Source organism: Cavia porcellus, unplaced genomic scaffold (assembly GCF_034190915.1).
Source record: "Cavia porcellus strain 051 isolate PalLab524CR breed Dunkin Hartley unplaced genomic scaffold, mCavPor4.1 scaffold_33, whole genome shotgun sequence".
Taxonomy (NCBI): domain Eukaryota; kingdom Metazoa; phylum Chordata; class Mammalia; order Rodentia; family Caviidae; genus Cavia; species Cavia porcellus.
In genome coordinates this window covers 7,112,679-7,129,211 of record NW_026947516.1, presented here as the reverse complement: position 1 = coordinate 7,129,211, position 16,533 = coordinate 7,112,679, and the positions used below count along the sequence as shown (strand labels likewise).

At 44.6% G+C, this 16,533-nt stretch overlaps 1 protein-coding gene across 1 annotated transcript in view; it reads left to right on the top strand.

Moving 5' to 3' along the window:
• Positions 1 to 11,564, top strand: part of LOC106025928 (steryl-sulfatase-like) — a 117,393-nt gene extending 105,829 nt beyond the window's left edge. Inside the window, exon 10 of the mRNA XM_063242748.1 lies at positions 8,157 to 11,564. Coding sequence (XP_063098818.1) covers positions 8,157 to 8,536 — 380 coding nt within the window. The 3' untranslated portion in view covers positions 8,537 to 11,564. The remainder of the gene's footprint in view (positions 1 to 8,156) is intronic.
• The last annotated feature ends 4,969 nt before the right edge of the window (positions 11,565 to 16,533 follow it).

Below are 16,533 nucleotides of genomic sequence, written 5' to 3'. Positions count from 1 at the left end.
TTCCTTGTAGAGATAAAGAAAAAATAGTCATAATTAAATTTTCTTGACTGTCCCAAAGTCTCAGCATTTCTGAATGTTCCAGCACCCTCTTTCTTCTGAGCTCAGCACACAGGCTGTTCTCATTTCGCCATGGCTCACTTCTGACCTTTTTCCCATTACATTTATGGTCCTACTGTGGCAGGGATTTTGTACGGTCTTTTTATGCACAAAAGTCTGTTTGCTTTGCCTTTGACACAGCACCTATTTCAGTTCTCTCAGTCTGTGTCTGTCCCCCACCTGATTTACTTTCATCGGCTGTCAGAGCTGGGATTTTCTTCAAAGATGTTTCCTATCCAGCCTGGGCGTGTATTATTGAACAACCATTTGTGTCTGCCTTTCCTTCGTGCACAAGAAAATGTTTCCTAGGTGGTACTGGCACTTTACCTTTGTTAATCTCTTACACACTTGACTTTATCATCGACCTCGTGTGGCTACTGTCTGTCTTTTGAAGACCTGCTTGACAACAGGAAACCTTGCTTTCTCTGCCTCTGCACTGTCTGCCAGATGCTTCCTCCGCACTTCACTATGGAATTTCACTCAATCCTTTTCATTAAAAGAGGCTGTGAGGATGGTAGTGGCAGATGTAACTCTACTAGAAAAAAAAAAAACAGTGTTGAACAAGAACAATAGAGAAGCTTTATCTGGGTATTGTGAGTCATGAATGTTCCACAGTCTCAGGGTTTCAAAATCCTCACAGCTCCTTCTCTACCACCCACAACCTCATCTTGCAGGTTGGTACTTGTGTCAGACCTAAAGGTCATAGGATGGATGGACGGATAGATGGATGGATGGATGGATAGATGGATGGATGGGTGGATGGATGTGTGGATGAGTGAGTAGATGGATGGATGAATGAGTGAGTAGGTGGATGGATGGGTGTGTAGATGGCTTGATGGATGGAAGGATGGATGGATGGCTTGATGGATGGATGGATGGATGGATGGATGGATGGATGTGTGGACTGTGGGATGGATGTGTGGATGGGTTGTGGATGGGAGATGGATGAATGGATGGATGGATGGATGGATTGGATGGATAGATGGGTGGGTGGATGGATGGATGTGTTGATGGATGGATGGATGGATATGTGGATGGATGGATGGATGGATGGATGGGTGAATGAGTGGGTTGATGGATGGATGGACAGATGGTTGGATGAGTGGGTTGACAGACAGATGGATGTGTGGATGAATAGATGGATGGACATGTGAGTGGATGGAAGGATGGATGGGTTGATGGATGGATGGATGGATGGATGGATGGATGGATAGATAGATCAGTGGGTGGATGAATGTATTTATGAGTGGATAGATGGATGGATAGATGGATAAGATATCAAGAAAAAGGTGCTTGTATCAGGCAAATTTCTGTCACTGTGACCAGATACTTGAGAAAAGCAACTTAAAGGAAGGCAAGTTTACTTTGGCTCTGCTTCAGAGGTCCCCAGCCCCTGATCTGCTACCTGCATTGCAGAAATATAGCCATAGGGAGTGGCAGAGGAATGCTGATCACCCTATACAAGCCAGGAAGGGAAGAGAAAGAGATGCATGTATGGTTTTTTTGTCTTTTTCTTTAAAGACCAGTGATAAAATATAGTCACCAAGCTTACATCCCCATGAACTGCTTTCTCTAGTGAGGTTCTTTCTCGTCAGTTTTCACCATCTCCCATCAGTGCCATCAATTTTGTATCCATCAGTGCGTTAATCCACTGATATGGTTAAGATCCTCATGACCCAATAACCTCTTAAAGCCCCTTCCCCTGAAGATTGTAGACTATGGCTCAAGAGTTTAGCACAGGTGCCTCTGGAAGACATTCCAGATCTAAACCATAATGCCTGCCACCCATCTCCCAAGAAAGTTATCTATACTCTCCACTTAAGGCCCACTGACCAGAAGTTGATCACCTCTGCATACCTCTGGCTTTCAAAACAGCCAGGAGGTAGAGCCTTAGCCACAAATACTCCTGAAGAAGCAGCTAGCAATCTCTCTGGATGTTAATTGTCCTACCAGCAGACAGGTGACAAAGCCTCAGGAAGTCATGTAGCTGCCCTGTGGTGACAGATCTGCAGCCAACAAATCCTGATTTTAGACTTTGTGCTCCATTCTTTGCAACATCTTTATCTAACACTATATGCGCTGCAGTACACAGTCACAAAATATCTGCCTAACCACATGCCTGGGCATCTGTACTCCTCCCTGGACTCTTCTGGGTTCATCCATCCTCTCTTATTCCCTTAGAGGAGCTGTCCTTTGGGTCTAAGCCCCGGTCATCCTTGCTCTGGCTCTCTCATTCCTGGCTACCACCTCTGAGCTGCTCCCATTCCTGCCTTTGCATCTCTCCATGAACTTTCTGTCCTGAAGCGCAGTCTGTGCGTCTCTGCCAATCGCCCACAAACTGATGCTAGGACACCCCCAGGTCAATGCCCTTGCAAGCTCTCTAGCTCCTTTGCTTCCATCTCTATCATTACCAGTTGCCATTCCACAGTACCTACAGACAACTTGGGGCTGAGGTCACAAGCTGTCTGGAGGACCTGTGTGGTTTTAGGCAGGATATCTAGTAGCCCCCAAGGATCACAGTAGGATGCACTAGGCTTCCAAATTTCCTTTGCTGGATTTCCTGAAGACCACCGGATTCTTTCCTTTCTTTGAGTGCATCTTATTCAGGACTACCTTCATTTTTCATCTTAATACCTATCACATTTTTATTGATCCTCTGTTATATGCAAGAGGCTACCCATTTGAGAGGTATGGGAGGTCCAGTGTTTGTATTCAGATAAATGGAGACTGACCTCAGTGTCAGGTGAGTGTGGAGGACTCATGAGAGGGACAGAAGGATCCTGGTGACTTCCAGTTGAAAGTGTTCTTTAGGAAGAATTGTGGTGGCTTCTTGAGAGATGGGTGGGATATTTATATACACAAGCAAACACAGGAAAGTGACATGTCTCGTGAGCATCACACGCCTGCTTTTTACTTACATAGCTCTGCCTTATAATATGCAAAGCCAGGATTTGGTGGAAGGCAGTGTTTTGTGCTTGGATCCTCCAGCGTCCCTGAAAAGAGCTTGGATTATTGCCACATCTTTCTGGCTTTGAACAAAATACTTTAGCCATAGCCTGGAGCTATGTGTTCTTCCATCAGAATCTCAGGTCATGATTTCTGATGCAGCCAACTGCATTAGAATGCTGGCAGAAGCTGGAGGAACTTAATCTATGAAGTGTTAGCCCGGAGCAGACTAGTTAGGACAGGGATGTGGTTATCAAGCCAAGTGAGCATCTGGGGTTGGTTAGAAGGCTTAGTCACATGACTTTTTGGGATCATTCCTGCACAGTGAGTTAGAAGACCCTGGTCATCTTGGGTGATTCCAGGTGATCTTGGGGTTGTTGGCTTGCGGTGTCTGTCTGAGGGTGGGGAAAGGCAGTGAGATTTTTGAGGCAGGAGAAAGTCAGTCCTGATAGGCTGTGGAACACGGGATGAAGCTGATTTTGGGGTCCCATGGTGTGGTTCCTCAGAGTGATAAGTGGCTGGCATTTGAAATGGAAATGGAAGAGCTCCAAGACCCCAAGAATATATAGATAATATGTCTTGGGGTGGCAGCAGATTTAGGATCAGATGGAAGTTCTAGTGTTCCTGTTCTCATTGCCAGCAGCTCCATGTCCCCTAATACTTCCCAAGTCACCTCTCCTATGTGTCCCCTCCCCACACCCTGTGAACTTTCCCCAAAGGAAGAAAGGAGGTGAACCCTTCAGAGAAGTAACACATGCAGAGAGCTGGAACTGGAACCTTAACCTAGGCAGTTAGAGTTGAATCAGCAAGGGACAGGAACAACTCCCAAAGGATGACACCCTTCCAGACCAACCCAGCAAAAAAGGAGAAGCCAGTCTCTGATGCAGAACCTCAAGAATGGCAACTGGAAGTGAGAATGTGCTTGCTTTGGGGGAAGCACAGACTGGATCTAGGGCAGTAGGGAACCAAGGAGGGTAGGTGTGTCTAAGATGCACAGGAAGGAGCTTCCTGGGTCCTCAAGGTGGGGGTGAGTGCTTGGGGTAGGCTGGGGAGTGAAGCACAAAGTGCAGCCTGAGAGAGGTCAGCTGTACCCCCAGGAGGAGCCCCGTGGCCAAGTCAGACCTGCCCACTCTTCAGAAGTTTCTCTCTCTCTCTCTCTCTCTCTCTTTCTTGCTTAATATATCTGTGCATCTCTCTGTCCCTAGACCTGTGGATCTATCTCCATCTTTCTGTCTGTTTGCCTTTTTTTTTTGCTTCTGCTTCTGTATTTGTGTGTCCTCTTAGTGTCTCTCATCTCTATATCTTTGCTTCTCTCTCCCTTTCTTTCTCTTTCTTTCTCTCTCTCTCTCTCTTTCTCTCTCTCTGCCTCTCTGTCTCTGTCTCTACCTGTCTCTGCTTTGCACCTGTGTCTCCTTCTGTCTTTCCTTCTCCCCCCTCTTTCTCTGTCTGTCCCTCCCTTTTTTCTTTCCCTCTCTTGCTCTATTTGTCTCTTCATTCCTCTCTCTCTCTCTCTCTCTCTCTCTCTCTCTCTCTCTTTCCCTCTCTATTTCTCATCATCCCTGTTTCTCTGTGTAGCTCTGTTGGCCTCAGTCTCCCTCCCCCTCCCCCTTCATCTCGCCCTCTCCCTCTCCCTCTCCCTCTCTCTCCCATTGCATCTGGCAGGCAGGTCCGCAGGCAGATGTGACTGTGGAGTGACCCTCCCACAGTTCCTGTGTCCCTCTGGGGACACAGGAATGGACCTGCTGGCTGTCCAGGAGTCCTAACACCATCTCCTCCTCCAGGAGCTCACATTGGAGCAAGCTTACCCAGAGCCCTAATTCAGTTGTCCTGTGCACAGCCCTCCAGAGCCCTGGGAAGCTTGGGCTGTCACAGTGCGCATCCATTGGAGCCTGCAGCCCCAGCTCCCCCCTTGCAGAGCACTCAGGTTGAACTGGGATTCGCAGTTTTCAGAGCAGAAAGGAGAGGGGGCTCCTGCTTCTTCCCAACTCCAAGGACAGCTGCTCAGTGGCTGCAAATGGCAGACAGTAACAGCAAGGCATCTCGTGGCTTCTGAAGGAACTCTGTTGTTCCCCAGAAAGCCAGCAGGATGACACCCACACTTTTGTCACTGACAGGAAACCTCTGAAGGTCACTGAGTGCCATTTGTCTTCAAGAATGCTGGAGGTAGCAGCCCCAGGTCTGGTGTCCCCCTGACCTTCTCTGGGAGCCACAGATGCCCTGAGCCTGTCTCCAGCAACCTGGACACCCTGTGCCTCTCTGCCCCAAATTGAAGCCTCTCCTCAGGAACATTGGGTGCACCCACCTACTGCAGACCAAAAGCATGACTTGCTCACCCTGTCTCCCAGCCTCTGTCAGGCAGTAAATTGAATGCCACACAGGGAAGAAGTGTTCCCCATGCATGAAGCTGAGGGGGACCAGGGGCTGCAAGAGCACCACACCAACACGCCAGCGACCAGCTTTCAGTGAATCCCAAGCCTTTCTGTGGTGTCTGTATCCAGCATCATAAGATAGCTGCAGTTTCATGGAGAAGGTGTCTGAGGACCTTAAAAAGGGGTGGGCTGCCTGCCCTTGGAGAGGCTGTGTGGACTTCGGGTAAGAAGTCTTAAGGGTCCTGAGAAGGTTTGCTCACAATGTCTACCTCTTTCCAATGGTGGTGGACATTTTAATTCTGTTTGTATCTGTCACCTCTTCCATGCTTTCTCTCCCTGTCTTCCTCCCCTCCCCTCCCCCCTCCCCTCTCCCACCCCCTCGCCCTCCCCCTCTCCCTCTCCTCTCCTTCTCTCTTTCTCTTAGAAATTAACCCCAGGGCTTTTTCACTGAGCTACATCCCCACCCCTTCTTTCATAATTATTCTGAGATAGTATCTCTCTCTCTCTCTTTCTCTCTCTCTGTCTTTCTCTCTCTCTCTGTCTCTCTCTGTCTCTCTCTGTCTCTCTCTCTCTCTCTCTCTCTCTCTCTCTCTCTCTCTCTCTCTGTCTCTCTCTCTCTCTCTCTCTCTATCTCTTTGTCTCCAAGTTGTCCAGGCTGGGCTGGAACTTGTGATCTTTCTGCCTCGGCCTCCCAGGCTGCTAGGCTAATTGGGATGACACCACATCCAATAGAATGATCCTTCAGAAATTCATAACTTTGTCCGGCACACAGGACATGCATTTATTATCTCAGACTGACTTATTTGTGTGTGCTTTACTTTTCCTAAGAAATGTCAGCATTGGGGGAGGGGGCAGGGTCCGTGGAAGACTGAACTTAATTTTACAAACTAACTGTCCTACTTGGGCGTTGATGAATTCACCTAATTTAGCAGCTTCTGACAGATTTATGAAGGTTAAATTTGCATGCTTAAAACACCAATTCCAAGACTTTTAATATGTTTGCCAAGCTGTGCAACCCTAACCACAATCTAATTTTAAAACATTTTTTTTCCCACCCCAGGAGGATCCTTCCTGTTACCCATTTGCAGTCCTCCACCCCCTACCTCCAGCCTCATTTAATTCTGGATTTGACATCCTTGATTTTTTTCCCCAATGCTCACAGTACAGTGTCAGCTGAGGTTCTAGCATATTCCAAATGACTTGTGGTGATGTTAGTGTTTGTTCCTCTGTGCATGGCTCTAACCTGTTTTGGGACTTGTGAGGTTTGTGCCTGCCTCTTCTCTTGCTTTTTGTTTTGAACAGAAATAGAGGTGGCAAGCTCACCGGGAGATTGGCTAGCAGACGATAACAGAGCCAAATGCTTCTATGTCTAACTTGGTAGAGTGCATGCTTCCCAAATTCAAGCCACAGAATTTATGCTAGGACATAGGAGAGCTGGGCGTGAGAGTTCTCCTCATTTGTTGCTCCTTCATTTGGCAACTTTTTGATCACTTAGGAATTGGGAAAAAAAGAGAGAAAAGAACAGAAGGAAATGGAACAGAGAGAGCTGGGAGGGGTAGTGGAGCAGCAGGGGAGAGAGAGAGAGGGAGAGGAAGAGGAGGAGAAGAGAGGAAGAGAGTGGAGAGAGACATTCTCTGAATGAAACGCAAATGCTGTGGTTTTTTTGTTCAGCTTTGGCTCAGGCTAACTGCTCAATTAATTTCGTCTCATCCCTTTGGTTCTGCCGGTGATCAGATAGCTACAGACCATGTGTCCCTCCTCTGTAATGTTGGGTACAGAAGTGTTTTGTTTCCGTATTGTTTGGGATGGAGTGGTGTCCTGTATTTGCACAAGGATCATGAGGTATCTTGGGCAAGGGATCTGAGTGTGAACTGGAAATTCACTTGCTTCCTGTAAACCTTATACAGCCAAACCCAAAGGAAGGTCTCTTTAGAGTATGTGTTTGGTGTCTGTGAGTTTTGATTGAAGTTTTGGGGTTAGCCTATTTTTGGTTTGAGGTTTACAGATGAAGGACACTTGCCCTACATTATTTTTACATTGTCCCTTTCATCTTTTCAAGCCTTGGAGGTGGCCGGGAAGTCTGCATGCCCCAGCCACAGTTGAATAATCCATGCTCACCTGTCTTGAAGTGCTACCTAGAAACACTTTCTGCTTGTAGCTGGCATACAATTTGTGATCAAAATTCATGGTAGATGTGTAGATTTGAAGCCTGTAGACAGAAAAAGACACATTGTGATTAATCCCCCTCAAAACCCTTTCCCTTCAGCATTCTAGCCACTTTTTGAAGCACGTCTGGAATCCTCCTTCCTGATAGACTTAAGCTCAGCAGGTTTGACTACCTTGATGTCTCGAATTGATTTTGGGCATTGACATTTTTGGGTCATTGTGACTTTGTGGAAGACCCAAAGGTGGTTCTGTGCCAGATCTGGTGAATAAGGTAGATAAAGGCACAGTATTGTGTTTTTGAAGCTTGCTTTTCTGTTGGATAGCGCTCAGCGCCATTCATTGTGTCTCTGATCACAGTGTGTAGGATGCTCATGCAAGAGGACTTGCAGAACTGCTGCAGAAGTTACCAAGAGTGATGAGACAAATATGTGCAAAGAAAGGGGGAGACTGTGAGAGGGCTTCTTGGCAATGCCATCTTTCACTGTAACAAGCTGTTACTAAATTTTAACATTCAGTGTATGTCTGCAGCATATGGAAGGATGATCTTTAGTGATACACTCTCTGTATTTTGAACCACAGGCAAGTCCATCTGGAAAACCTTTTACTTCACACCCAACTTCACTCCGGAGGGTGCCAATGGGTGCTTTGCCACACATGTGTGTTTATGTTTTGGAAAGTACATCACCCATCACGACCCGCCTTTGCTGTTTGACCTTTCCAGTGATCCACAGGAGACAAACCCGCTGACGCCGGCCACAGAGCCCCGTTACCATGACATCCTCCGAGCCATGCAGGCAGCGGCAGACGACCACACCAGGAGCCTGCAGAAAGTCCCCAACCAGCTGTCTATGTGGAACTTTTTCTGGAAACCGTGGCTCCAGCTCTGCTGCCCCTTGGCCTCCTCTTCACTGCCTTGTCAGTGCGACCGAGAAAAACAGGGTCAAAGCATGAGCAATTAGCCATGAGCCACTCTGTGTCTGGAGACAGGAAGCACGCATGTGGCTAGGTTCACCATCTTCATCACCGATGCTGTGTCTTATCTTGCTACCTTGGAAATGTACCCATTCCCTGTCCTATCCCTGGAAGTTACGAACGGGACATCCATACTCACCCAGTTGGGGGAGGTTAGGGCTCGCTTCCAGGGCCTGCAGAACAGTGATCAACGGATGTCTTCCACAGCCATGTTCTTTGGTCTTGGTGTCAGCAGAGTGGATGTGACATTCACTTCTTATTGCAGACAAGACAGAGCAAGTTCAAGGATGGCTTCATCCATCCTCCCACTGAGGGGATAAGATGTCATTTCCTTGTTCTCTTCAAGTTGTCCTGGAACCTGAAAAACTAACCAGCACAGCTGCACAAAGGTGGTCACATTCCCAGACCTTAGTAGATGCTAATGTATTCAGCTTTATAACAAATGAAGGCTCAGCCTCTTTCCCATTCAAAGAGGATAGCACATTCCATTTGATTATAGGAAGTTAACTCAGTATTATTGTTATTGCAACACATATTTTAAATGCTTTTCACCATGGAGAGAGAAGCACAGATACACAGATATGCATATGTACATAGTTTCTTTTCTTGAGAAGGTTAAGATGGGTAGTGAATCTCAGTGTTCATTACTATTTAAGTAAAAGCAATGAAAGCTCCCCAATAAATTTGGGCAGTGAACCTATGCCAAATCTTTCAACCAAAGTAAGCCCAAGACAGAGCCCTCCTGAACTGATTTCTAATATATCACCCATAGTACATGCCACTCTCCTGTTTTGCTTTTTGGTGAGTGAGACTGGAAATTACAAGGAAATTGGAGGCTGCTACCTTCCCAGGAATCGCTTGGAACATAATTCAGAATTATTAACATGGAAACTGTATGTTATCTGGAGTCCACATGGCATGAAGCACATGTCAGCCATGATTTATCAGCATGAAAGAGATTATCTTGACTTCCAGGTATGAACCAATGAGGAGAATTCAGTAGGTAATGTTGGTACCTTCCTGTGGTTTTTGTTTTTAGTCCCGGGATGGAAGAACTTGACTTTGGGATCAACCATGAGACGTGTGATTTTGTGTTAATCCCACTTCTCCCAAACCTCAGTACTTTTGGGAAAATCGGAACCAGGTCATGTAGGAGATAAATGAGGTGATAGATTTCCAAGTCCGCCTGGGGTACCATTTCTCCAGCCTTGGAACCAGAAGTGTGGTTACTTCTTTCACATGGAAGTATGGTTACTTCTTTGCACATCCTCTCAGAAAATGATTAGATGCCTTTATGGACAAATGGAAACAAGCCAGAGTTCAACAGAGTACCAGTCCTCTATCAGTTTGGGGGATGTGTGTGGTCATCCTGTTTGCCCAGCATGGACCATGCAGGGAAATGGGGTGATAGAGGTCTCTTGGCTGATTGGAGAGATATGGATGCCTGTCTTGGGATTTCTGAAAATTGATCATAATATCATGAATTCCTCCACAAAAACGCCCCCCAGGAGTCCACAACATTTCCCCCAGTATCTCTTCTTTTAATTTTTGCTTTTCTTTTTCTGGAAGAGAAACCAAAAAAAGAAAGAAACAGAAGAAATGATGCCAATACCATTGTGTCCCTGGAATTTTTAAAACTGGAAAATGAACCAGATTTTTCCTGTTGACATGCATTTCTTACCCTGGAAATTGTGCAAAATATGTTGTTTTGTTGCAGGAAGTATTCTTAACCGAAGACTGGATGGCGATGTTGATGGTGTTTGGAGATTATTCCTGAAAAGCATCAAAGAAATCTATGACTTCTAAACTCAGACTTTAGGATGTCATTACTTACTGAAGAAATCAGTGCAAGGGGACTTTTAGGACACTCTGAAGGGTGTGGGGAAGTCTGTTGGGGATTCTGCAACTAGAAGCACTTTTATAGGTGATACTATAGGCTTGTTTGGGTATAGAATTAGATATTTAATGGTTGAGATGTTAAGAGGGCATGAAACACAACATATACCTCTCTCTGCAAAGGAACTGAGCTTAAAAGTGCCTCAGAATAACTGAGACCACTATTACAATTCAGGGCATTTCAGAGTCATGTTGATTTCCAATAACCATAGTGACCATAGATTTTGAACTTGTTACCATCTCAAGGTTTTGCTTTGAATGTATAACAAGAGATCTGATTATTTGGAAGGGGGAGGGAGCAGCCCAGGAGAGGTGTAAGAAAGCTTGAAGGCACAGATACTGTTTGTTTTTGTAATTTTGCAGAGCCTTTAAGGCATGTTTCCATAGTTTCAAAGCTCCCTATTGATATCCTTTCTCCAGCTCTGTATTCAATTGTTACTGCATTCTGAAACTTTGGGCGAGTTCTTCACAAAGAAATTCATATTCCTCACGTTATGTCAATGCCAAAAGTTAAGCAAACAGCTCAGTCACGCATACACTGGCATTGTTTTTACCGGGTCATTGGCATTGCAAGAAAAACAAACTTGTAAGTGACATATCTATGTAAGAGAGAACGTAAAAGAGGAAGCCAATGTTTTAAACTTTCCTGGAGGACATGCAATATAGAACGAGCAAAAAACAGTAAGTTTCAAATAAAAAAAGTCACATGCACACACTCACACAGGGATAGTGTTTGGCCGATTTCTCGAAAATGCTGCTTTCAGAATGATTGCATCAGATGTAAGGATCCTTAATCACATGCTAATTCAAAGCTGAATAAAATGCTTCTTGCAATTAAAAAGGTTGCCTCCAAATTCTCTGCTTTCCTGTGTGACTCAGTTCTTTAACATGCTGTGTGTGCACCCGTTTCCACCAGGATGCTAAGCAATGTGTTTAGCAGCGATTATCAAGTTCCTTCTTTGCTCAGAGAAGAGGTTGAAGTGTGCAAGAGAGTGTAAGAAATGCCATGCAATTCACTGCGCAGATTCCACAAAAACCTAAGACTGGAAATTTCATTTGATTGGGCTATTCCACTCCTAAGTATTTACCTAAAAGAGGTCAACACTTCCTACTAAGGGATCCATGCACTCCCGTATTTATAGCAGCACAACTCACAATAGCTACATCTTGGAAGCAGCCTCAATGTTCATCAGCAGATGAATGGGCATGGTGTTTATACACAATGGGATACTTCTGTGCCGTAAAGAAGGCCAAACTTGAGAGATTTGTAGGGAAACAGATGCACCTTGAGACCATAATGTGAAGTAACTCGAACACACAAGCTTTAAAGTCTAAAAAGTGATTTTAAATGTCTAAAAAATTATTTTAAAAGTCTAAAACATTAAAAAAAAGCAAGATAAAAGATAGGTAATAGGAAGGTAGATCTTTTGCAAATGGGGAAGAAGTCCTGGAGGTGGGGGGAGGGGGAGGGAGGAAGGTGGAGGGAAGTAAAAAATTAAGACATGCTATGTCCACCTATCAGCACTTCAATCATTTGAGGATACAACACAGGCAAGTGGATAGAACACAGATAGAGGATGCAACACCGATCAGTCAGATTTATGGGTGCCCAACCATGTTTCATGCTTCATTGCACTTTGAAATCAGAAGAAGGGCTGCGGACGCAGCTGAGGAGTAGAAAATCTACTTCCCATGTGGAAAATGCCTCACTTCCATCCCCAGTACTGCAGAAATAAACCAACGAAACTAAAACAGAAGTAACGAAATACAAAGGAAAGTCATTACCAGCATTTGTGGCAACACGATCTCAGTGTGCTTTAGAGGTGCTCTCCTGTGTTTCTCATCTTTGTGTCGGATGTTTAATAGTGAAACACACTGTGCCACCCCCACTGCCACAAACACACACATATGCACATCATCAGAGTCTTAATGGGTCCGGGGCAAAGACCCAAGCCTGGTGAGCGCTTGCTTTGCTGTGACATTCAGCACAGAATTTTAATACAGAGAAGTCTTTTCTTTCTCTTTTCAAGTGAATTCAATCAGAAAACTCTACCAGAGTCAGAACGAATCCCCCCAAAGAGGAAGGAGTAATGCCTTCTGCTCACCCCAATACCATATCATGTTCTTCGCCCTCCACCCTGTCTGGGTGAGCTCTGGTCACCCTGCCTTCTCTTCAGCAAGAGTCCTGTTAGGTTGGTGCAGCTGGACTCTCTCTCAACCCAGAGGTGCTCACTTCTCGGGAACTTGCCACCACTGGGCCCTCTCCTGCTCCTTGGCTATCAGTCCCCACTTGTACATTCCCTGTTCAGAATTAAACCTCATCATTCTCCCCACTATAAGACTCCATTGGCCATGGTCCTGGACAGTTTTTTCACCAATGTTAGCAAAGATCACTGGGGAATATGCTTGTCACCAACGGCATGGGGCTTTTCTACTGAGCTTCCAGAGATCCCTGACTGTCCTATTTTCCATCACCATCAACCACTCCTATGTCGTTCACCACTGTTCCAGCTAACTTTACCCCACTAGATCTCTGCTGGACGCATGGCGCCTCAGTTTGGCATCTTACCAGCGTTCAACAGCATCACCTTATATGTTAAACAGAGCTCCTCCAGTTAGGAAAAGCAAGCTTCTCTAATTAGAATGCCCTGAATTTCAAATAGACTGAAGTGTTCATGAAGCTAACATTGTCACGTATCAATGTATTAGTTTTCTTTTTCTGTTATTAGTTCTCTTAAGGAAAGATGTAATGGTCCTTCCACATAGGAAATCTTCAACATTCACAGCTAGAGACGAGACTCCTGGATAAGTGTAAATGCCAGGAGTGATTTTTTTCATAATGATAACTGTGTCTTAACCCAACAAATAATATTCCATCTTCAAAGAAGATGTCTCAGCTTGTCTCAGCCTCCCAGAGTGATGGGATTACAGATATGCACCAGGACGGCCAACTCAGGGCTTTCATATCAAAGTCTTGATTTTTGAAAAAATGATTTCCTTGAATACAGGAAAACCCAAGGTTTCACATTGTAATATCTATCAGGATGGTGGGTGGTTTTCAATAGCCAGACCTTCCAATGGAAATATGTTTGTAAGTAAGTACTTTGAACTGCTTGCCAAAATTTATACCATTGGGATCTAACAGGACCTGTAATGCATCATATTCCATATTTCCAAAAAAGAGCCCGTGTTCCTTAGTGGGCAGAGGACAATTGTCAGTGCACTGGAAACAGATGCTGTCTCTTGGTTCACAGACAGCAAGGTATTTCTTCCTCAGTTTGCAGTTAGGTTCCAATTGTGTGGAATACCAGAAGTTGCCCAAATGTCTCCCTCCACAGTCCTCTCACATGCTCTTTACATTTTGCTGCTCATTTTGGATTACACAGAGCTCCCACAAGAGCACAGGAGAGTCCACACCCTTGAGTCACTGACCAAGACACCTGTAGAGAGATCTGCTTGATCTGATTGATGGACAGGTGATGGCCCTGTAGGCAGGAATTCAACGACGTATTTTCCAAACCGTCGATATTTAAAGCCTGTTATTGCAGTGCCTAGAGTCCATTGCCTAGACCAGTACAGGAGCTCAGCCACACGACAGGCCCCTAACATTTTAGGACAGTTCTTTGGATCTCAAAAACAGGGTTTTTGCTTCAATGTACTGGTGTGAATTTAAATGGAAGCCCCATCTCTATGAATGTATCAATAAGGTAAATTTGGATAGAAATATAATGTAGGACGGTTTCTGAAATGGTACCCAAAGACTTATGTGTGGAAAGCTTAGTCCGTAATTCAATATAAAGGTGAATCATAAAGTCTCTAACTTCATCAGTGTATTAAGTGTGCGATGAGATCAGGAAGTGATAGACATTTAGGAGGCAAAGCCTAGCAGAAGAGAGATAGTCATGACTTTTGAGATTTTATCTGGGTTCTCTCTATCTCTATCTCTATCTCTATCTCTATCTCTATCTCTATCTCTATTGCTCTTCTTCTTCTTCTTCTTCTTCTTCTTCTTCTTCTCCTCTTCCTCCTCCTCCTTCTCCTCCTCTTATTCTCCTCCTTTTCCTTTTCCTCCTCCTCCTGCTTCTCCTCATTTTCCTCCTTCTCCTTCTCCTCCTTCTCATCTTCCTCCTCCTCCTCCTCCTTCTCCTCCTCCTCTTTCTCCTCCTCTTATTGTCCTCCTTTTCCTTTTCCTCCTCCTCCTGCTTCTCCTCATTTTCCTCCTCCTCCTCCTCCTCCTCCTCCTCCTCCTCCTCCTCCTCCTCTTCCTCCATTCCTGGATGCCATGAGATAAGCAGCTACCTTCTACCACTTCCTTCCACCATGATATTCTGGCTCAGCAGAAGCCTAAAATTGCAACATCCATGGACTAAAACCTCTGAAACCATAAGGCAAAGTGTACCTTTCCTTGTTGGTGAGAATGTAAAATAACACAATTGCTGTACAAATCATGATGGAGATTCCTCGTAGAACCCAAAATCAAAATTTAATTTCACCCAGCTCTGCTTCTCCTGGATATTTCCCCCCAAATGCTAAAGATACTATAGTGTATTTGATACATGCCTACCCATGTTTATAACATAACACTTCACAAACAGCACAACAATGGAAGCAGTCTCCATGATCAAAAGCAGACACATGAGTAAACAAAATGTGATATGTTTACCCTGGGGTATTACTGAGTCTTGACAAAGGATAAATGTGAGTCATTTGTAGGGAAATGTACAGAACTTAAGTGAAATAAGTCAGATGTTTTAATTGCCACATAGTTTCTTATATGAGAAAATCAAAATATAAGTAAAGAATTTTAAAAAGTAGAGCTTGTAGTGAATAGAAAGATAGATTTACTGGATGTGGGAAAGGAAAGTGGAGAAGAAAGAGAGGGCCAGAGAGGGAGGGGGGAAATAGTGTCAAAGATAATCAAGATACATACACGAATAACTTTCTTAAAATGAATGCTATTATTATGGGTTGCAGTGTTGTTTACTTTCTCATCACTGAAACATAGTACCAACAGCCAGAATTGAAAAGGAGGAGAGGTTGGTTTTGGCTCATGGTTTTAGTGATTCAGTCCATGGTTATCTGGTCCAAAAAAGAAACAGCATGGTAGTAGGGCATGATGGATTATACATGCTCACCCATACCAGCTGGGATACAGAGAGAGAGGAAGAAGGAGCAGGCAACAAGAATGTATCCTTCCAGGTCGTGGCCACAGTGACCCACCACCTACCAAGTCCCACTGCCAGCAGCTCATTTGCCTATGAGCCTGCAGTTGGAATGATCAATGGATGGTGTAGAGCCCTCATGACCCAATCACTTTCCAAAAGCTCCACCTGTGAACGCATGAATCTTTTGGGGACAGCCTAGATCTAAACCATAACCATCACAAACATGTGCCAAACAATTAAGTAAAATTTTCCCATCTTAATTCATGGATGTTAGATGTTTTGTTACAAAAAAGAATGCTGCCTACCTTCCATTGGGACAAGCCATCAACTGACCACAGTCCAGAGTCAAATATATATGATTATGTACCTGTAGATTAAGGGAGTGGAAAAGAAGGAAGCTGATGATTAATTAAGTGTTGATATTCTTTCTGGAATATGCTATTTTGCTTTACAGGTTATACCAGAAAAAAACAGATTTCAGAATACACTATCATTCAGTGCCATATCTGCAAATTCAACCAATTCAAGAGCACACACACACACACACACACACACACACACACTGTTTAAATATTACTTCTCTGTTCAAAATGTGGACTTTTCTACTTGTCACTATTGCCTACAGAATACACTATAACAGCTGTATCCATAGCATTTACATTGTGTTAGGCTATGTTATACTTTATAACTAGATGTCTCCTCGAAGTTTCATGGGTTTATAGGAGGGGATTTTTAGAGGTGGCTGGATCTGGGGTATGTGTGATAACTGAATTAGTCCAGTGATTGGCTTAGCACAGTTCCAGGTGTGGGTACAGTGAAGGCACACTCTGAGTTTGGGTAGCCTCATTTTAAAGGCTAATAGCCTGGATGGTATAACAGGAAAAGCAGAAGAAAGGCTGTTGTTTTGCAACTGCCTGCCTGCC